At 39.9% G+C, this 22,479-nt stretch overlaps 1 protein-coding gene across 4 annotated transcripts; it reads left to right on the top strand.

Moving 5' to 3' along the window:
- The first annotated feature begins 142 nt into the window (after positions 1-142).
- On the top strand, positions 143-20,686 carry LOC104022783 (carbonic anhydrase 13). Of its 4 annotated transcripts, none has more exons than XM_087750638.1 (9): positions 143-310; positions 6,326-6,523; positions 6,882-6,930; positions 7,644-7,669; positions 9,989-10,107; positions 13,426-13,521; positions 14,986-15,048; positions 15,998-16,153; positions 18,485-20,686. In XM_087750638.1, the coding sequence occupies exons 1-9, from the start codon at positions 280-282 to the stop codon at positions 18,596-18,598; spliced, it is 852 nt and encodes a 283-aa protein (XP_087606764.1). In that variant the 5' UTR covers positions 143-279; the 3' UTR covers positions 18,599-20,686. The 4 variants fall into 4 exon arrangements, with proteins under 4 accessions (XP_087606764.1, XP_087606767.1, XP_087606755.1 ...); XM_087750619.1 differs by lacking the exon at positions 143-310 and adding an exon at positions 357-656; XM_087750641.1 differs by lacking the exons at positions 6,882-6,930; positions 7,644-7,669.
- Positions 20,687-22,479: the final 1,793 nt, after the last annotated feature.

Here is a 22,479-nt window from a genome sequence, read left to right as displayed (position 1 = left end):
GGCTGCCAGCCGGCCGCTGCCCCCGGGCCGCCCCGACGGCGCGGCGCTGCGGGGACGCCGGGCGGCGGAGAGCTGGGGGCGAGAAGCGGCAGGGATGGGGATGGGGATGGGGCCGGGGCCGGGCTGCGCGGGCGCGGAGCGCTGCAGGCGCCTTATCGGCGCCCGAGCATCGGGGCGTCGCCGCCCGTCGCCTTCAAAGCGGGCGGCGGTGACAGCGCGGCCGCCTCTCCCGTACCAGCCCCGTCCCGTCCCATCCCGTCCCGGCAGGAGACCAGAGCCATGCTGCACTGGGGATACGACGAGCACAACGGTAGGGGGGCGGCGGAGGGCGAGGGGCCGGTGGCGGCCGCGGTCGCGGTGCTCCCTGCGGGGCGGTCGGAGCGGCCGCTCCCGCGGCGGGCAGCGGAGGCAGCCCCGAGGGCACCTCCCGCAGCCGGCTTCGGCAGCTCCCGAGCAAGCCGAATGAGCTGAAATGCTGTCGAGGCTTTGCAACGTGAGACCGGGCAGATTTTTGTCTCGAAATGATGCAAGGCTGGCTGCTGAGAGAGGTGTTTCATGCGTGCAGCATCGCCTGCCAGAGTCGGGTCGGGGGTTGGCTCTGAGTTGGAAAAATTCGTGGGTCTCGTTCCCTGTAGGGATTTCGTTTGCTCGTATAGGTAAGCAGTTGAGTGAACGTATCGAGTATTTATTAGACGGTCCCACCGATCAGAGCTGCTGTATCGGCAGCGCCTCTCTGACTCCGGCTATGTTCTGCTTCTGTTACGCGGTGGGAAATACTAGGTACTAGAATCGGTCATTTGAATGTGTAACTATGCACCTAGGAGGAGATGCTTTTGGATTTCACTTGTTTCATGGTTTCCTTAATCTTGTCGGTCTTTGAAGTCCCAAGAAGTGCTCATCAGCAGGCTTAAAGACTTTCCTCTGTTTTGCATTGTAAGTCATGCAAACGCCGCTCCTGTGTGCAGACCGGCTCACAAATCATGCAAGTAGAAATGAAAGTGCTTTTGTAAATTGGGGAGTCAGCTCTGATAAAGTAAATGGAATCACTTACGTTGTCTGTTGTAATACACAAAGAAATAAAACACCGTGACAGTAAAAGGAGAAAGCTATGTATTTGTATGTACTAATGCCTATAGAAGTATGCTTCGTTTATGTTATTACTTGGAGTTTGGAATACTGTTTGCACAAGTACTGCCTTTCCGCCTGGTCCTTTTGTTCAATCTTTTCTGGATGGATATACTTTTCCTGAAAAACTGGGTGGTGGTGGATCGCAGCAATGTTGCAATGATTAGGCGTGTTATCTATGGTTGTGCAGTCTACTCTACCCCTCCCCTGAAGACGTAAATGGGTGTTGTTTTTCAAATTTGTTTCTCCATATGTTTTCTGAGAGTGTTGTGGACTTCACCTGCACTGTCCAGATAAGAAGCCCGCTCTCCCTCCCTTATCCTATCACTCCTCCTTTTGCTATTCTCAACTTCTAGGAAGGGGAGGCCACCACAGTTTCTATCGGGGTGGCCCTGGACCTTGCTTGAGGCCCCATTGTGCCTATAAGACTCTGTTTACTGGCTGATAACATATTTGGGGTGGAGTTTGGCTTTCTCTCTCTCTCTCTCTCTTGGAGCCCCCAGCAGCTGGGGTGGGTAGTTCCTCATCAGTCCATCCCCCTGCCCCTGCCTCTCCCAGGGGACTCATGGAGAGAGGCGTGGATATCCAACACTTCACTGCTCTTCCCTAGCATCAGTTTCGTTTCTCAGCTTTTTCTCTTTTTATGCATTTATTTTATTGGCTTTGTTTCTTGTTTTGCTGAACAGCATATGCAGGAGATGGCTCTAATTCTCGAGAAGTTTTGTTGCCCTGCATGGCCCTGAATGGTTTCCCTGAGACTAAGTTTAGCTTTTGCAACTAAGGAGGTAGCAACAAAGTGAAATTAATTAAATTTGGTGTAGTCATATATTAAAGTTGATTTCATAAAGAGTTGGAAAGACAGCTGTGTTCACTCTGAGTTCTGCATTTGTTACTTGCAGTGATAAAAGCACTGTTTTTTTTTTAAACCGGGTGAAAATTCATTTGCCCCTTAGCCATAATAATCGCAACATAAATCATTCTGTGCATAAAGTAAACTGTCAAATGTTACACATACATGTCTGCACATATGGTATATCTATGTATAAGGACATGGTCTGACTGGTATACACAGAATTAAATGTTCTCCCCTGCTTTGATGCATGTATTTCTGAAATGCAAAGAGGCATTATTTTATGTCTATGCAAACCTTGGCCTTTGCTTTCTTGCCACCGTCCTTGCCTCACAGTTTTGATGGTGCTTATGTATGGAGGTGTAATACTGAGATCTTGAAAACTGGCTTCAGGGTGGCATCATGCACGCTTTTCTTAGCTGCTCAAGGTTCCTGTGAAGAGAGAAACGTTCTCACCCCTTCACAGAAACAGTCCCCTTAGTTAACTGGGGAATTGCCTTAGTTAAAAGGCAAATTGAGAATCAATTGCCTTCTGTTTACTCTTTGTTTAATAAAATATATGGAAAGTACTTATGTGTATTGTGGTTTATTGCAAAAATGTCTCTTGGTCTAGTTACAACTATAACATTGAGGAGTTTTGTAAATAAAAAGGGATATAAATTCCTTATTACTGTTTTTTTCTCCCTAAGAATAATGACATAATTTTGCTGTCTGCTTTAAAAAATGGCACTTAATTTTACCCATTATGAAGTTCCAATTTTTTTTATTAGAGCTAATCTTATTGTAACCTAATCTGCAACTAAATTACTTGCAAACCTAACTTTATAAATTTAAGCATTTTGTATATGATAAACTGGGCAAAGGATTCTCTTTAGGAATAAATGAGGATGTGATCCTGCAAAGGTCAGACCATACTAAACTAATAAACTTTCTGCATGTAATAGCAAAGTGTCCAAAAAAAGAATCCACTTTTTCACCTGTACATACTCTATTTATGGAAGTATAGAGGCTCAATGCAACTGAACCGTATCCTGTGATGTCTCCGCTAGGTTTGTTTCGAGTCAGTCTAGCTTTTTGATGAAACTCATCACCTTTAACTCCAACTGGGTAAAAAAGCACCGCTCTTAGGTGCTATAGCGAGTTGCATTTCCCGACAAACTCGTAACTGCCTTTCTTATGAGATCTAGTTCATGAATTGAATGTGTGCAATGCTGGTGGGTACCATAAGTAGCGATAGTCTAATCTAAAAGTGACAGCGGTGTGTCCAAAATAAAGGCATGCAATCTTCAGAGCAGATGGTTTAGTTTTTTGTCCTAAATCTCACTCACAACAGCTTTGATTGTTCAGAGCTACTAGGTAATCTCTTCTAGCACAAGAACATTTTCCCATCAACAGGAGGGGATTTCGTAAGTTCAAAAATTGGAGTATTTGATCACATTCCCTTAGTAAATTAAAAAATGAAGGGAGGTGAATCACTGAGTTACACTTTTCTGGGTATGTCTTAAAGTACATATCTAGAAAATTAAACTGTATGTTATGTTGCGATGGAGGCATATAATTCAGGTCCAAATTCAGAAGAAATTTTCACCCTGGAGATCCCACTGGCTTGAATCTGATTGTGTGACATGCATTTGAGCATCTCTTCCAACTGTAATAGCTTATTTTCCAGCGGTCATACACAAAGTTTGCTTTGGGATGGAGTCCATAGTAATGAATTGAGCCACAGCTTTCACAGAGTGGCAAGAGTATGATAATTGTATTAGACTGCTGGTAGATAATCTAGTAAGGAATACCACTTGATATAACGAAGCGGTACAAAATTGAGCTGAAGTTTCTTGATATTTTCCTGTATATTTTGAAAGGTCAGATATCTGGCAGTCTTGTGTTACTGACAGATGTTTAATCACCAAAGCAAAAGATGAGTTTGGTCACCCAAGCTAAGAACAAGTACAAAAGCAGGTACAATGTCTTTTTAGAACTGAAGTTTATTGTTGAATAATTAGCTAATGCCAGAATCAAAGCCTTGGATCCTCTTTTTAGCACATATTATTTATGAAGGCAAATCATTCTTATTATTTACTGTACAATAACTATAGTTATTGCTGAGATGGAGCAATAGGACCAAGTAGTTAAGCACATAAATATATCTTGCCTTTCCTCAGGTTAGGAATATCCTAAGCATTAAAATTAAGTAGCAATAATCTTTTTCTAAGCATCCTAAATCACAGCAGTTAGTTAGGCATAAATGATGGAGTGGTGCTTCTTCAATTAATAGAATTGTGCATTGCATCTCTAACTACAAAGTACTAGGATCTAAACACAATTAAAATTATATCATATACTAAACTGTATGCAATTAAAATATTTAATAGCTTTGATGTCCATTTGTGAAGTGAGAAGAATTAAGTTTAAACAGCTTTATATTTCAAACCAGTAGGATTTTTATCTTCTGCCTTAGAAGCGGTTTGCTTAATGAGTTTAGTTAATGAAGTCGTCAACAAAAGGACTTTTTAACAAACTCAAGACTGAAGGCCCTTGCCTTTGTTCTACTTGAGGTTTAATTCTTAGGCTGGTCTTTACAAGCTACTCCTTCCCTCTCCCATTTTTTGGTGCTGCTCAGAGGAGAGTGAGGCTCTGCCCAGGTGGCTGTGCAAGCTGCTTCCCCACGGCGCCGTGAGACGCTTCCCTCCCTGATTTACTGCTGGGGCGCTTGGGTTATTTGAGCACCTGTGAGTTTCTGAGCTATATTCACTTTTATTGAAGTCAAGGAGAGAAAACTGTCTGACAACTTTTGATGTTAGGCTATTAATCACAGCGCAGTACCTTTTAATCCTTTTTTGTCATCATGTTTATTTAAGTGCTAAGCCATCCAGAAAGACCCAAACCAACAGGCTGATTTTTAGACTGAGATCAGTTACCTTCAGTATAGGGAGTTATGGGATTTCCAGTGATGCAGATTTTACAAGATCAGGTTCTGATGCTCATATTTAAGTTTTTCTTATATCCAGGCTCTCTTAGTTATTTATTATGCTTCTTAGCCATGATAAGCCTGGAGGAAAAACAAGTGCTATGCTCTCATTAGCCCTGTTGACTTTTCCCTTTTCCCTTACCCTCTTTTCCATCCTAAACCATATTTGCTGTCTTTACCTTATAGAACATATTCCCCAAGCAACTTATTGTTCCTGTTTTTCTTCTATTGGCCTCTTTCTGCATTGTTTGTTATTCAAATATGGTTCAACAGTGGCACATATATTCTTAATGAGGACTCTCTGATGTTTAGTAGATAAGAATAGACACCTAACACATCTCATCAATGAAGCTTTTTTACTGTTTTAGAGTGACATTTGCCATTTTTCTCATATCCATATTTTTGATTTACAGAGACAATGCTTTTCAGCTGACTTTTGGCTTAGCTTGCATGGAGAGAGGAAGGTTAATTGGAGATCACTAGTATTGATTAACAGCTGCTTTAGTGTTTTAATTTCTGGCTAACTCTGGTAGATGGTGGTGCGAGTCTGTGTTTGGAAGATCTACTGTCATTTATCAGCAGGTGGTGGTAGAAATCCAAACCTCGTGCAGGCACCACTGTCCTGAGTGTTCATGTTCTTTGCTGATTTCGTCAGCACTATACTAGTGGGTGTGTATGTGTACGTGTGTGCATGTGTGTGTGTGGACTTTATGGTTAGAGGGTGACACTCTCTCTTGGGTTGTGACAGCTAGTTTGCAGGGTTGATGGGTTGGGAGGAGGTGTTCAGTTGTGCACCAATGCTTAGGTTACGGGCACTGCCATCAGGCCCCAGGAGAGCCCACACAGCACTCAGCCTTTTTATCTTTTTTAACATCTTCCAGTCTCATTCAGCATAGTCAGTAGAAGATGTGTTCTCAGGTCTTTTGCAGCCAATGACTAAGGTATAAAAAACACTTAAAGCAAGGATTTTGGATAGATAAGAGGTAATCCTTTAAGACATAATGAGACATGATATTAGGCAAAAATGGCATGTCAAATATTTATTGGGGCACAGTGCCTGTTGGATACAGGATGCTTGATTTGAATGAGCATTTTTTGGGTATGTGTTGTTGAGTCTTAATTGTGAATAATTAAATAGCTACCTATTGCATATGGCCTTGTTCAAAGGCCACATACAGTTAGATACACCGTGCAAGGTAGATAAAGGGGCCCTGAGAGCTGCCGGTGCAATGTGGTGCAGCAAAAGTAGCTGAATATTTTGATCTGTGTTTTTCTGATGCACCCTTTTTAAGGATGCAGACAAGAACAACTCAAGGAGAGTCTTCTTTCACATGAAGCAGGGCGTTGCCATCAGTTTAAACTTCTCTTCCAATGCGTTGCAGGGCCTGCCCACTGGAAGGAGGTTTTTCCTGTCGCTAATGGAGACCGTCAGTCACCCATTGACATCAAAACTGAGGAAACCAAGTATGATCCCTCTCTTCGTCCTCTAAATCCCAATTACGATCCGGCTTCTGCTAAAATCATCCTTAACAACGGGCATTCCACCAGTGTTGAGTTTGATGACACCGTCAACAAATCAGGTTTGTTCCTTTCCTGTTGCACTGTGTCTTCTTCCACCGTTTCCTCAGTAGAGTGCATACAGCCTGAGCATGTCTCACTGCCAGGTATGAACTTCTCATAAACAATAAGGCTTTGCTCCTCCGGATGAGAGATTCCTTTCTTCCCTGTCTTTCAGCATGATACAATGCGGGAACATATTTGGACACGAGTTCAAGGTTGCATTTCTCAGAAAGTTATAAGATTCCCTTTTCACAGGGATGGTTTGATCTACCCCAACCAGCTAGATAGTGCCAGCCCACCTGTTTGAACAGTGTTGTGTACAATTTTTCAAATGCTGCTCTCTCTCACTGCAGATGAATCCTTTGTGTCTCATTACAGGTTCATTCCAACCGAATCGCTCAAGTCTCTTATCTGACTTTAGCTGCAGGTTTGGTTATATATATTTTTCCCCTTTACAATCCATACTTGGACTTCTTGTGTCAGGAAAGAGCCAATAGAGAACAAATGAAATATATCCCAATTGATCCCTTTTCTTCTCTGAAAAGTGTTATCATCCCAGTCTTTTCTAGGAGTATGTAGTTTCCCTTTTTGCAAGCAATAATTCTTAGTTAGAAGTTCTCTGGTTTAGCACAGTCTTTGTAATGTTAGTGCCTTCATCTTTAAAACCTTCTCTTGGATGGTAGGCAAGCTAGCACACCTCCCCTTGCAACTGTAGGAGTGCAGTTTCTATGAGCAATAAAATCCTCTTGTGGTTGCATGAGGCTTAGCTGAGGATCCAAGCCTATATGGTGCATTCACAAGGGTCAAAGCCAGAGGGGGACTAATTTGTGATCACCCTGTTCATTAGTCCTGAGGAACTGTTGGCTTGTAGTAGCAACAGGGAGACACCTAGATGGAGACAACATCGCACATTGCTTTCCCAGACAGTCTTAGTTTAATTCTTAAATTTCCTGTCAATACAAGCAACATTGGATGTTGTCTGAAAGCCATCAGCTGACCGTCAGTGATCTGGTCTGACCTCGTGTGTGTCAGATGCCACAGGATTTCCCAGAATTAATCTCTGCTTCAAGCCTAGTAGGCGTGGGTGAACTAAAGCACATCTCTTAGAAAAACATACAATCTTGATTTCAAAATTTCCAGCGATGACGAACCTACCACAACCTTTGGTAAGTTGTTCTAATTGTTAATTACTCTCACAATTAAAAAAATCAAAATCACACTTTATTTCTGGTGTGAGTTAGATCAACTCAGCCTTTAAACTCCTTTTCTTTTTTTTTTTTTTAAATAATAAATATGAATATGAATATGAATATGAATACACCAAGAACCTCTTCCACTTTCTAACTCCATCCATGAAGTGACAGGGCCTGACATAGTATTTCTGTAGGCTTACAATGGTACCAAAGCAGTGGTAATGTGATCCTCTTACTGCTTTCCTCAGGCCATATATCCAAGGATATAGTTCATGTCATGACAAAGCACTGACAGATGTTGATCAGATTATTAACAAATGTAATCCCCAGTCTCCTTCAGGAGACTCTGTATCTTCTATATATGGACTAGATTCTTCAGTCCACATACATGGCTTTACATTTTGGCCATTATCATGCCTTACTTATCAAAGAATTCAAATCCTTCTGCATCCATAAACTGAGTTATTCACTATTTTCCCTAGTATTTGTCACTGACAAACTTTATCAGTAATGTTTTTGTTTTCTTTCAGGTCATTGATCAAAAAATACTGAATTTTCTAGGGCCAAAATTTGGCCTCTGGGGCACCCCTGTGAAGTAAGCACTCCTGACATATGGTGGTTTTCTGAAAAAAAAAAAAAAATCAAATTAATTGGTAATAAATACATTGGCATCTTTTAATACATTATTAACTGACTTCCATATGAACTATTTCTTCACTTTGGCCAGCATTGAAACCAGCCTGTCAAGTCTGTAACTGTTTGTGTAATTCTGTTTATCCGCTTTGGTACCACATTAGCTCCGTTCTCTGAAATTGGTCTATTGATGTTTCAAAGACCTCTTCTTCCAGCTCTTTTCAAACTTTAAGATACTGGTATTTGCCTTAAATAGCTTCTGACTAACCTCTTCCTTAATTGCTGTTGAAATGGAAGGGTTTTACCATCACTGTATCATGTGGTACAAATGCATCATCAGGCCATTTTTCATATTTTCATATTCAATTTTCGTATTTCATTGAATGCTGATGCATTTCTATGTAATTGTTTTCCCTCAACCAGTTAGAACACTGATCTTTACACATTTCTAGGATCATTTGCCTCCAAGTTTTCAGTCCTTGAAAGAAGGAATTTGTTTTAGGAGTGTCACTTCCCCATCCCCTTTGTTCACTAGGTTTATAGGCTCTGTAAAAGCATGTTTTTGAGTTGAAGTTTTAAGGAGGTCAAATAATTTTCCCCACAAATAAACAGTTCCAGTTCCTTTTCATTAGCCAGGCTACTTGTGTTAGCAGATAAGCAGCTTAAGAAATTCTTCTTTTATCTTTATTTGGTGGTATTTTGTTCCTAACAAAGTTTAGGTTTTGGACTAAACCTAGAAGACACAAAAAATGACTATTGGTCTCCCTGGTGCTCTTAATTTAAAAGCCATCTGGTTAAAGCTTCCATCCTCTCCCCTTAAAAACTCTATAATGAGCCAGTAAACCAGCCCAGACTAATTCCCAATCCCTCAGAGGCGATATGGAGCAAGGAGAGTGGGGTGATTTGTTTTATGGTGAATAAGGAGTCTTTCTGAATGTGATTCACATTCAAGTCTCTGTGCAGAGATGTTTTGGTTCCAACTCTGATCAGCAAAAGATGAGCACTTGCAAAAGCAAAACAATGAAAAGCCCACCCATATGCGTGTTAAGTTGAAATAAATAGCTAGTTAAGTGTCAGTAATATTGCAGTAGTACAATGCATATGTAGTGTTGGCTTCATTTTATTTATGTTAATATATGTTCCTTTTTCTCAGACTTCAATCTGATGTAGCTGGATCTAGTTGCAAATGAAGGAAAGAGCCTTGAAAATTTTTTTAAGCTCCACCTACTTTCCCCCAAATTTCAAAGAGGAGAAGAAATTCAGTTAACATTGTATTTTTCTGATCATCCCCTTTATTCATAAAACCTGTATTTTAAGCTTAATTTCTCTGTGATTCTTTTAAATACATTCAAGAGAGGAAACCACTTGCAAACCATCTTCTGAGAAATATCCAGCCCATAGCAAGACAAACCTGGTAATAACAACATACCTTTTAGTGGGCCATAACCCACTAGTCTACATATAAAGGCAATTTTGAAAGTCATATCCTGGACAAGTGAGGGTTTCTGTAGTACTTCAAAGAAATGGGAAGCCATCTGAGACAGCTTTTGAGAAGGAGTAGGGGACTGTCTGAAGACTGAAGTCTGGTGTGAGGTTAGAGGATGAGAGTGGTGGCTCCCGTTCCTGCAGTGAAGCCTTTCCCTCTGCTTGGGTTTCCAGTGCTGACCGGGGGGCCGCTCAGCGGGACCTACAGGCTGCGCCAGATTCACTTCCATTGGGGGTCCAACGACGAAGCCGGCTCCGAGCACGCGGTGGATGGGATGAAGTATGCGGCAGAGGTAAGGCTTTACATGGAGTCATCTGTACCTCTAAGCTTGTGACTAGTTTTCCGTTGTAAGAATGATGTTGCCCCTCCTCTGCCCGCTTTTCATTCTCCCCCCATTTATCAAAAGACAAGCAGTCTTCCTGAAGTGTTGCATGTTTGGGCCTTTCTCAAAGGAGAACCTATTTGAAAGCTTTGGAGAGGATTAAAAAAGGAGTACAGAAGACAAGAGCTTGATAAGAGCAAGATTTAATGTTCAAGAGTTATTTTAAACTTTGTCTTTCACTGTCTCTTCCTTGGAGAATATTTTCAAAGTCAGCTTCAGTTACAAACCACAGAATTATTTGGTTTGGGGCCAGTGCAATGTAAAGTTTATGCAAGATTTAGGAGTGTTGCATTTTGTGGTGCATTTAGCAATGTGATGGTTATGACTTTGAGAACCGCATCTTAATATCTGTGGGGTGCCTGCTGTCTGTGGAGGTACTGCGTTTCAGTGGAGGCAGCGTGCCACAGGGAGAAATGCACTCTCTGCTCTGGCACGGAGAGTTCACTCCTGCTCTGGCTCCCTCGGTGCGTTTGAGTAGTCTACAGTACAAAGTATTCAGTATCCGATTCCTCTTTGCAAATGGAAGTAACGTGGAGTATTTTGATGAGACTGAGATCCTTAACAACACATAGTTAAGACAGTGGAAGAGTTTTCTGGGGTTAAAAAGAAGTAAAAAGTATAAAAATAAATGGTAATGGACAAATAAAATACATAATACTAAAGAAGAAAAAAAATGAAATGTATGCACAGTGGTGTGATCAGATGTTACTGGAAATGCTATTAGAGATAGTGGTCAGAAAAAAAAACAGTTTTCTAAGACTAATGGGGAAAAGTGACATTTGCAGTGTTTAAAGGCTTATGTTTTCCACAGGAACCAGGTGAGATGGAATATAAAGAATTAATAGAGGTGCTTTAAAACCATTAAGTACCAAAACCAAATTTCTAGCTGAGAAAATATATATATGTTTCCCATCTAAGAAACCAAATGGAAGGAGAAAATATCTCTGAATTTCTAGCCAGTCTAAAAACCTTTCCGTTACCTGTTGGTCGGGTAACCCTCCACAAGAAGCTCTCTAGATGTCACTTTGGCTTTGGGATAAGAAACCCAGAATTAAGATCAAGGCTTCTGAGCACTGTTCACACAAAAGAAAATACCTCAGAAGGAGACATGAAGATGGTTTCAGTGCTCACCTTCATAAGGAAGATGTGTAAGATTTCAAGAAAAAGCATCAACCGAGTTGAAGAAAGAAGTGGTGTACAGGTAAAGAAGACTGCAAGGTTCAGCCCCCTAATCCCACCGGGAAGCAGAAGGGATCCATGCCTCCATTCTTTGTGACAACGTATGGTCTGATCAAGGTCTCTTCACAAGCTGCAGTGACAGAGCGGTGGTAAGACGGGATATATTCCTTAAAGAGAAGTCACAAGCCGTTGAGAATGGGGCTGTACCCAAAAGTGTTTCATAGCTCTGTTTGTTTGGGGGTTTTGGTTTTTAGGGGGGTTGGTTTGGTTTTTTTTTTGCCAAAGCTATGAGGGAGTGGGAGTGGGCTTTATTTAGTTGCAGGAATTTTGCTTTTTGTTCTTTATTGTTTTTTTTCTTTTTTTAAAATCCACAATAAAAGTCAATTCTGATGGAGAGTATCTGTTTCCTTTTTGTGTATGTAAAAATGCAATTGTTTAAAAGTTGTTACATGTAGCTTTTGTGAACTTATAATACTGAGTGGTGCAGGCACTATTGAGCTCCAGGATACTAATGCACCTGAGAATGGTTTAGTGGACTGTGTTCTCCTCCCTGTTTAATTTATAATATTTTTAGCAACTTTCCTTCAAGGATCTCTGAAGCTGTGACCCAGCGTGTGTTTCATCGTAAGCATACATGTATTATTATTGATTTCAGTGGGGTTCCTTACTTGCTGGAAGTCATTTTCAGCACTTTAGAGTCCAAGTGCTTAACAAACATTAATATTACCCTGTAACACCAAGTAACGCCTCTGTTTTACAGATTTGGAAAATTAAAACTCGTAGAGGTTAGGCAAGGATTCAGATTTAGAGTCAAAATCTTCACACTCCTAGATCCTTATTTCAACCATGCAGCAATGTTGCTTCCCATAAAAAGCCTTTAAAGCAAGTTCCAGCTTTCCTAAATTGCTCTTACTTTAGAGGTCTTGAAGTGCTGTATTCCAAAAGCAAGCCTTTTTTTTCGAGGGTTCATCCCAGTTTAAGTCATTCAGTGGAGCTGCTTTTCAGCACTCCTAGAGAGTAAAGTTCAAAGTCTGAAAAGATGGTCACCAATTTTAGAAAAGCCAATCCCATGCCCTGCTTCTGAGCCTCTCTTTCCTCATCTAAAAACTATGGGTAGTAAGATTTACTAATCCGCTGAGGACTTGTGAGAGTAATTAATGTTTGCGAAGTACTTAGTCTTAAGCAGTGTGTGTTTGTGCTCTCTCCAGTTTGGCAGTTGGACCGTTGCTCAAGGCTGGGATGTCCTGGTGCTTCCCGGGAACCAGGAGCTCCTGCTGTGGAGCGTGGCCAGGATTTAGAAAACCTGGCTTAGCAGGAGGGACTGAGGTGGTATGGGGGTAGACGTCACAGGCTTTTCCTTTCCCCACCTGGCTAGGTGGTGTCTTTAAGATGCTTAAGGAACTACCACAGGACAGTTCCAGAAAAATGCATGTTGGAAATGCAAATGCCCAAACCTGAGATAATCAAGCTGCTTGTAAGTGCCTAACTACTGGTAATCATAGAAAGTGACATTTGGAAAGTATCAAAAATGGAATTTTGATGTTCAGCTTAAACTAAACAAGGGAAAAGGGGTCAGTGCAAGTTTAATGTGTGTTCCTCTGCCTGTTTTCTAGCTGATGTGGCTGATTAATGTTACTGAAAGCTTGATTAAGGAAAAAGAGGAGCAACTAATAACATTCTCATGATTTTCAATCAGTTTTTAAAATCAGCTGTACTAAAAATGGATTTAAAAGCTTTAGTTATATAACCATGGGATATCTTCTCTTAGCTTCTCTGTTCAAAATCTGGGGACCCAACAGCAGTTTGCCAGGCACTGTAGTGTGCGGATTGCTGCCAAATTTTGAATAATCCCAGCCACTGGAAATGCTTTTTGCCATTTGTCTGAACTATATATTTATGAATTTCAAAAAATAATTGCAGTTAGAAAACTGAATGGCTCTGAATACAGAAGAGCAAAGTAGAGTATGAAAACCAGTAAAGTTGTAGTATTAGTTTGTGACTATTTGAGTTCAGCGGGAGTTGATGCTGTCTGTGTCTCTTGCTTTTCAGCTTCACGTGGTCCACTGGAACTCAGAAAAGTATTCCAGTTTTGTTGAGGCAGCTCGTCAGTCAGATGGATTAGCAGTCATGGCAGTATTTCTGAAGGTAAGAAAAAAATGTCTCAGCCCTCCTAATAAACCTGCATTATGAGACCAAAGAGGTAATGATGATAGTTGAATCATCATAGAATCATAGAATACCAGGTTGGAAGGCACCTCAAGGATCATCTGGTCCAACCTTTCTAGGCAAGAATTTGCACAGTCTAGACGAGATGGCCCAGCACCCTGTCCAGCTGAGTCTTAAACGTGTTCAGCATAGTGGAGTCAACCACTTCCCTGGGGAGATTATTCCAATGATTGACTGTTCTCATTGTGAAAAATTTTCCTCTTGTGTCCAATCAGAATCTCCCTGGGAGTAACTTGTACCTGTTACCCCTTGTCCTCACCATGTGACTCCTTGTAAAAAGGGAGTCTCCATCTTCTTTGTAGCTACCCTTTATAGTTGGTATAATTATTGCTAAAGAGATAGTTGTTTTATGTGGGCATTAAATTATACTGTTTCCTTCATATTGTTTACTTTCCAGTATAGAAAGCTGTGCTTGCTTGAAGGTTAAAAATATCAGATTAATAGATTTTCAAGACAGTGAGGCTCTTCAGTTTGCACAGTCTGCACTCCTGTACAACATAAGATGTGGAACTTAATTCAGCTGCCTCTATATGGATCCTGATAACTTGTGCTTGACTAACAAGGGCGATCTGATTTGTTTTGAATGCTTCTTTAACAGTTTGTTTCTGAGCTGATAGTTTCTTCTGAAAAATGAAAAAGGAAAACCCAGAATCTGAAGAATTTCCTTGTAATTGTTATATACCTCTTTGTCTCCTGCACCAATTCTAAGATGAAACTCAACTCTTGCAACAGCTTCACTGCCTTCTGTATGAAGAAGAAGACGAAGAATTTATACAATCCATGACAAAGGATAGGGCTTTGGTCAAAACTGTGGTTTCTGCCTGGCTGCCACAGCTTCCTGGGCACAGCTAGAGCTGGCGCAGGCGCAGTCAGTGAGCCATTACATGCAGCAGCTGCAATGAACTGCTACAGTAATTCTGTCTTTCCAGTTTACATTATAATGAATTAAGAAAAGTTTCACTGGATTTTTTAGCACAGAAATTCTGCTTGGGATACATAAAAATGATGTTTTCACTGTTATAAGCAATTTAAATTTCAGATGTAAGCCTGAAACTTTTAATATCCTGCATACAAAACATGAAAAATAAATTGCTTTTATTCCCCTGCAGTGTAAAGTTTGTGGGTCTTTTGTAGCTGAAATAATTACTATAAGTAGCCAGAACAAATACTGTCAGCAAGGGAGTGGATCTTCTTTATGACCAGTACTATTTCTAAGGACTATTTCTAAGTCACAGGCTTGTACTCACAAAACCCACCAGATCTCACACTCACTTAAGTAGAGGTATATAAAATAGTTTGAGTATGCATTTGCTTTTTGATCATTTATTTTTACTGTTTTTCTCTGGAACTGAAGTATTTCTTTCTTCTCTCTGGTGTTAATAGATTGGTGAATGCAACCCTCAGCTGAAGAAGATTACTGACCGCTTGGACACCATCAGAATCAAGGTGAACAAATGCTTCTAAAAGAATACTAATACTGGTCGTTGTTTTTGTTGTTTTGGTTTTTTGGTAACCTGGCTGCTACTTCCTTCACCTTCATGTTCCCCAGTCCTAGTTTCATAGCTATCCATATCTAACTCTAATTTGGGACAGTTTAGGAGCATCCTTGTTAGGAAAGTTAAAAACCAAGCAGACAAAGAATAGTTTTTATACAATAAGAGATCAGAGGAAAAAAGCTAATTCCTCACAGAACCTAACCTCTGACAAATCTGTTGCTATGAGAATATTAACAGGAGAAGAACATACTTTATGGAAAGCTGCGAAAAAGATAAGGGAAAAGTTTCCTCCCCTGTTTTGCTGCGGTACAGGGTGAGAAATACGCCTTTGAATGTGTGGGAGAGATCAGCCAGCATCATGTTTCATACAGGCATCTCTGGCCTGGTAGCCTGAACAGGGAGAAGTAGTAACCCATGGGCATGGGAGGAGTGAATGGGAAGGGGAGCAGGTGGCAGTAACCTGTGGGGTTACTCCCCCAGCCCCATAGAGACCACATTGACAGTCTAACGTCTTCTCACCTCTCCCTCCAACCTCCATCCCATGGTCATTTGTAACTACGGGGAGCCTATGCTAACATGATGCCTTTGGTGGTGTCCTGCTGGCAGGACAGCACCAGGATAGCATATCCAGGATAGCAGCAGCAAAGCTGTCAGAGAGGTAAGGCCACATCAGAAGGGCATTGGGTCACCTGCAGTGATCATCCAGGATGCTGCCAGCCCACTCCATAGTGGAACAAGCTCTGCCTCCTTTGGCATGATTTACCTTGGCCTCTTGCTTGTAAATGATATTGCACTGTTTTTTTCTTTTTTTTTTTTTTTAGCTTTGTGTAAGAAATAATTTTCTAAATATATTTAATCTAGAACCACAATGAGCTTTTTTTTTTTTTTAAATTTTCCAGGGTAAAAGAGCACTATTCACAAACTTCGATCCTAGCTGTCTGCTTCCCAAGTCCCTGGACTACTGGACTTACTTTGGCTCTCTCACTGTTCCACCTCTTCTTGAAAGTGTCATCTGGATTGTTCTGAGAGAGCCCATAAGTGTTTGTTCTGAACAGGTATTTTTTGATTATTTTTCACTGCTATAGAATTGTTGCTTTTGTAAGACTTCAAATGGTAAATGCCACCCAAAAACATATTCTTTTGCAGACCTTGACATTGCATACCTTATCAAATTTTCAAAGGGCAAAATGTATCTATCATTTATCATGACTTCTTGTTGCAGCTATTTATTATCCATTTTTTAAAAAGAATCTGCATACTCTAAAAATTAACAGTCAAAAATAACCCACAAGGAACTTACAGAAAAAAAGGTTTCTGATGATGCTAAGAAATTCTAGAATTCTACTCGATTCAGTGATTTGCGCATCCTGCTCAAACCTCTTCTCTGACATTTTTATTTGGCAGATCAATAGTAAATTTCTTCTTGCATTCCAGATATGTAAACCTTGGTGAATATACTAGAATTATGAAAAGCAAATACAATCATAATAAGTTGGGTTTTATATTAGGCTATCTTAGGGAAAGTGTGATACCACATAAAAGAGGCTGCTTACATTTCTTGTTAAATTAAGCTTCAGGCTATATATTAATGTTGCAACAGTGACACCCAGTGGGCTGATCATCTTAAGTATAAGGAGATTTTCCCACTGGAGATGCTGAAGTATGTCAGATTATAGCTTCTAATATTGGATGTTGTTAAGTACATCACCTGCAATATGTTATCAATATTCTGGGCACACTGTGAACCTTAATATTTTTGTACCACAGCATTTGTCTCATCCATGGTCAATTTTACAAATACCTCAGAAAATTCAACACCCTATGTCACATATTGACTAGAAATGGTGACTTCAGTCTTTGCACAAAATGTTAAGACAGTCCACGGAATGGGATGCTTGTTAGTCAGGAGACCTTAAATTCTGTTTGTAACTGATTTGAAGTCATGTATTTGCTCAGTGCATCCATTTTTCTCATCTGTCTGTCTTCTCCACTCCCCTCAGTCTGACTTTGTAAGACTCATTGCACTGTGTATGGGTCTGGGATTGAAAATTTGTGTTAAGATATGAACTTCCCAAAGACAAGCCACTGGTCAGGTTAAAAGGTTCTTATTTGGGCTGATCTATAGTTAATATATTCTAAAATGTGAAATACTGTAGGAAAACACCCATCTGTAACAGGTTCAGAGGACACAGTGTCGGAAACGGTGTCAAGTACAGTGATTCTTTACTAGTTATTTTTCATAGACTGTAGCTATATCTTCTGTATTAAAGTATAAATGTGCTATATATATATTATATATATATATAAGCATGGATATAGTTAAAGGTGTTTGTTTCTAGTAGTGTCCACTATTGTGATTGATCAGTCATCACCATGACTGATACTTTTTTGCCATTTAATTTTATTCCTCAAGTTTGTGTTTCTTTGGGGCTTTACAGTTAATTACCTACTTTTTGGTGCACTTTTCAGGTTGACAGAAACTAAAAATAAATTTTACGTTTTTAGAAACTCGCAGGGAGCCTGAATTACAAATGTTAGCTTTAGAATGGGGTGGAGTAAGATAGTATTGACTTTTTTTTTTTGCTTTTAATGCAATTAAGATGCAATCTTCCATATAACTAAATGCTCTATTATAACGGAATTCTTTTTGTACTGTCCTACACTTGGTAATCAAGAAGGGAAGTAAGGTGGTATATAGAAATAGTAAATATTGGAAATATTAGAAATTAGAAAAAATACTGAACTTCAGGTCAGAATACAGACTCCAGTTTCCTGAGATTAAACATGGAGCGCTGATCTGGGTTTCTGCTGAGATCAGCTTAAGCAGAGAAGCTTACGCTGAGGTATGAATAACTGCCTGTTCTGTGTCTCCACAAGGGAAAAGTTTTGAATCTCTCCTGGTTTGAGTACATGTTTAATATATCAAAAGTGCTAATTACAGAAGCTTTCTACAGCGCCACAGCTATTATTCCAGGTTAATTGTGAATATACTCTGAACAAGAAGATGTACACAGGTGCACATAAGAAATGTAATTTTTGGCACCAAACATTCCAAGTCTCCAAACTGTAAAATCAAACTAAAGAATATAGAAAACTTCGGTTTAGATCAGGTTGTGGAAGACAAAGTGTGAATACAGGAAACAAATAATCCTTATGCACAGTTTCATTCTGACACATATTTTGGGAGATTTTCTTGGTAGTCGTCGTTTTTAATTTGCAAGGACAGAAATGGTGGAATTGCCATTCCCCACATGCCATAGAAAAATACAGTTCCATTCTTCCTGGTGGATAAAAGGCGGCAAGTATCTTTAATATTTACTGCATGTTTTTTCATTAGTATGAGCATGAGGGTTTTCTGCTGAACCTTATGTCTCTCTTGATTGCAGCTAGCCAAATTCCGAAGCCTCCTGAGCACTGCTGAGGATGAGGTTGCCTGCTGCTTGCTGAGAAACTACCGGCCTCCCCAGCCTTTAAAGGGACGAGAAGTCAGAAGGAATTAAAGGAGTAAAGCCAGAGTAGTCTCCTTCTGAAACCAAAGGCTGAATTAATTTTAATAGTTAATATACTTTGTGATTTTTTTCTTATGAGTTGTTGTAACGAATAGGTGTTGTTTTATTATTGGTTACTATGCAGTCATTTCTCACAGGCAATTATGTCCTGAGTTGTTGCAGGTTCATCGATGTTAACAGGTCTGACTGTTTGAGTGCGTTGGTTTGGGAGCATTGAGGCACTAGTGTTGCAGGCACAGAGGGCAGTGCTAATCGTAAGGGTCAGATGTGGTGAAGGAGTTGTCCAGAATTTGCCGCTAAATTACTGAACAGGATTCCTGATATTAATGGCAGTAAAGGATCTTATGGGATTATTCTTCTGGTCTCTAACATAACATTTAGCTTCTATATAAGACTTCACAGTGTAATTCTCAAGAAAACAGTATTTCAAGGCTGATATAGTTTCATTGCTGACTTCTGCAATACCACGCTTAACTTCCTACAAAAAGCAGTAATGACTAACAGCATTTAAGTAAAACAGATATTTATATGATCCTGTTGCTCTGACTGCTTCGCAGCAGTAATGAGGTACTGATTGAATTTTTTTAAAAAAGCAAATAGTAAGGATTTTGTATATTGTGGGATCATGTCAGGTGGATTACGTATTCCTGAATTCTACCACATATACTGATGAAATTGTCCTGAAACCTGAAAACTGCAGGGCATAGAGGGAACTGTTCGTTCATACCTAAACTCAGTCTGTTGCATTTGGTGAACAATAAGGAACTGTAATGCTATATCCATGTAGCATCTGACTCCTACCACTTAAAATCAGGAGGCAGGGGTAGCTGTTGCTCCAGACTCTTTCGTACTAGACACGTGGCACGCTGCAGTGTGAGACACATGCTGCATACCTCACATCTTGCAGCGGAGCACAGCACTACGCCGGTATGCCATGTCTCCTAGGCACTGGCTGAAGTTCTGCTGTCATAGCTGAACTTGGGTGGTTGCACTTACATTCCAAGACCAAAGATAGCATTTAGAGCAAGCCAAAGAAATCAGAATCAAGTCAATATCTAATAAAAGATCAGCCCTCAATAGCAATGTGTTGAAATGTCCGTCTGTATGAATTGACTTGAGCCTGTTTCTCTCAAGAGCTTTTGTTATCTGAATATAATTGTTTGTTTTATGCCAAATTTATTTTTATTATTTTTAATGAACTTGCCATAGGCTGTAGCTTAGTATAGGATTAGATTTACCCTCAGACTCTGAGAACTACAAGTGAAAACCTGAAAAAGGCAGCTAGAGGTTTCATGGGCAATGACTACCACCAGCCTCTGTGGTACTTCTGACCAAACTGATCTTCCACAACTGCTCTCCATGAATTTGCTTTTTCATAGGTTTTATAGACTGTGCCTCTTGCCTCAGCAGATCTTTTGTTCTTAGATGGACAAATATGAGGGAAATAACAAACAGGATTGACCTTATATACCTTCTTATAACTGAATAAATTAGACATAGAGACATAGATATTTTAGCTTTGTTTAAGATAGGTGGATTTTTTGGTTTTCTCCTCCCCAGAATATAGCTACTATTGCTGCAAGGCCTCTCAATGCCTTCTGAATGTTTTCTGAAGGAAAGAACACAAATAGACCATGGAAGAAATAAAAGACATTTGGCAGTGGCAGCAGGTACGAATATTAACCAAGGTGGAAAAACCTGCAGGCACTTTTTGTTTTCTGGCATAGGGAGAAGAATGAAGCTGAAAAGACCTCAGGCTGGTTCTTTCTGAATGAGGATGTCTGGAAAGTGTGCATGGAGAGAGCAGGAGTGTGTTGCGTGTTTTCACACCCTTTTTTAGACTTAGTGTTGGATCTGATATGTTTCCCTGTTATGTGAGTAGCTGCAGAACATGAACAAAATGTTTACAAACTGCATGAAGGTTATAAAGTTTGTTTGCCTGAGAGGAGAAAGTGATAAGGCTACTGCTTCATATCAGAAACAAAAGTTTTTTATGTTTTTTATATATTGAAAACAGTGGAGTTGATCCAGTGCTTTGATATTTATAAGGATTTTATCAAAATAAAAAAATGGATTTTATGAATGTGTCTTGTATTTTCTATTAAGAGATTCAAGTTTTACAGTGAAGGCTGCAGTTTTATAACTAGCACCTGCAGCTCTAGTTTTGGAAAAAATAGTCACCCCTCATTTGAAGTCTATCTTTGGGCAGTGTAGTATTAGGTATCTTTTTTATGTTCCCAGTAAAATGTCTTTGGCAGCGGTAATGCATGCAATCAATTGTACATAAAGTTTCTGTTAGCGCTTTTTTGAAATATTGACTATTTTTATAGAGTTATGTAAATAAGCTTTAGAAGAAGACATCATTCACAGTAATTCTCCTAATGTGGAGATGCTGTGTTCACATTAGATTGACCTAGCATGGTACTGCATGTGGGCTAAAAGCTAGTGGTCGCATCTGAAAAAGACTAGAAATGCTCAGTTGCCTGAAATCCTTTGGGAACAGCTTCCCAGATTATCTCTCTGCTGTGACTGTAAGGTGGGATCATGGACCCAGTCTCGACACTGAGCACTTGGTTGCATCCTCAGTCATTAATTTACTGTATGCCCAAGCTGCGCTGAATCTCAACCAGATTATGTGACGTGCTCCCAGGGAATTAAATCTCAAGAGTGGGCTCCACGCTGTACTAAGATGACTCTAGAGCAGACAAGGCTAAAATATGTCCTCACCCCCTGAGCTGCAGGTCTCTTTGATCAGCTCTTTACCTTCTGACACATTTGGAGCCTTTATACTAAGAATGAAATGCTCAGTGACCAAAAAAACATATAGGATATTTGCTGAAAATAGTAACTGTCAAGAATTGTATGTGGCTGGATAGCTGGTCACCCATAAACTTATTCTCAGAATTACATAAACTGCAATAGAGCCTTGGGGTATGATGGGCTTATGATGTCTTTCATGTTGCAAAGAGAGTTTAACATCGGCTGTGAATTTTCTTTATGTCAAAGGAAAAAACTGAGAAGTAGCTGTCTTCCCTTCTGGAGTACAGTGGGCTGAAGCTCAGGCAGACATCTGCTTGCTGCCATATACCCACTTGCTACGTACCTGTCCTTTCTCTGCCCCCGCAGAGATTTGTCTCTCTTCCATACATGAACTGGGACCTAAAAGAATTCAAGGAATCAATTCCAGGAAAAAAACCCAAGTCTTCCAAATACTTAATTTTAAAATAACTTTACTGAAAAAAAGTGGAATATGGCATACAAATAAAGTAACATAATAAAAAGAAATATGTAATAAATTTTTTTATAAACTTAATGGAAAGGAAATTTGGGATTTAGATTCTTGTAGCTTTAGGTAGGCAAGGAGCGGATTGCTAGAGGTAAATCTTCCCTAGCCTTCAGATGTTAAAAGTTGCAAATAATTGAGAGACTTAGAACGCCTGCAGGTTGCAGCCTGAGCATGAAGGTACGAATGCCAGAGGAATGCTGCTCTAGCGATGTTTTTTTCCTTTATTATCTATTAACTAGTATAAAAAAGCATTGTGACAATCTCCTTATTTATTATCTTTGCTGCTAGATAGACTACATCTAACTTCTGGCCTAACTGTTATATTTTGCTGTTCCCCCCATAGTCTGATCTTGCTTTGTGGTTTTAGCTGTGGAGTAAAGAGTTTGTTCCATTTTTGGTTTTAATTACCATTGCTTGCCTATGCTTATTTTTCTTTGAGTCTTCTTCCCAGCCATTTCTTTAGGACTTAGGATAAAAACCTTAATTTATAAAGCATCCTACAAAAATCCAGTAATGTTATATTTCTACCAATGTTCTGCACATATAGATAGCCTGCTTGCTTTTCATAGTAAGTCTTGTTATTGTT

Source organism: Nipponia nippon, unplaced genomic scaffold, assembly GCF_047370975.1.
Source record: "Nipponia nippon isolate SJK-2023a ecotype South Korea unplaced genomic scaffold, ASM4737097v1 scaffold_1, whole genome shotgun sequence".
Taxonomy (NCBI): domain Eukaryota; kingdom Metazoa; phylum Chordata; class Aves; order Pelecaniformes; family Threskiornithidae; genus Nipponia; species Nipponia nippon.
This window is presented reverse-complemented; position numbering and strand designations above follow the sequence as displayed.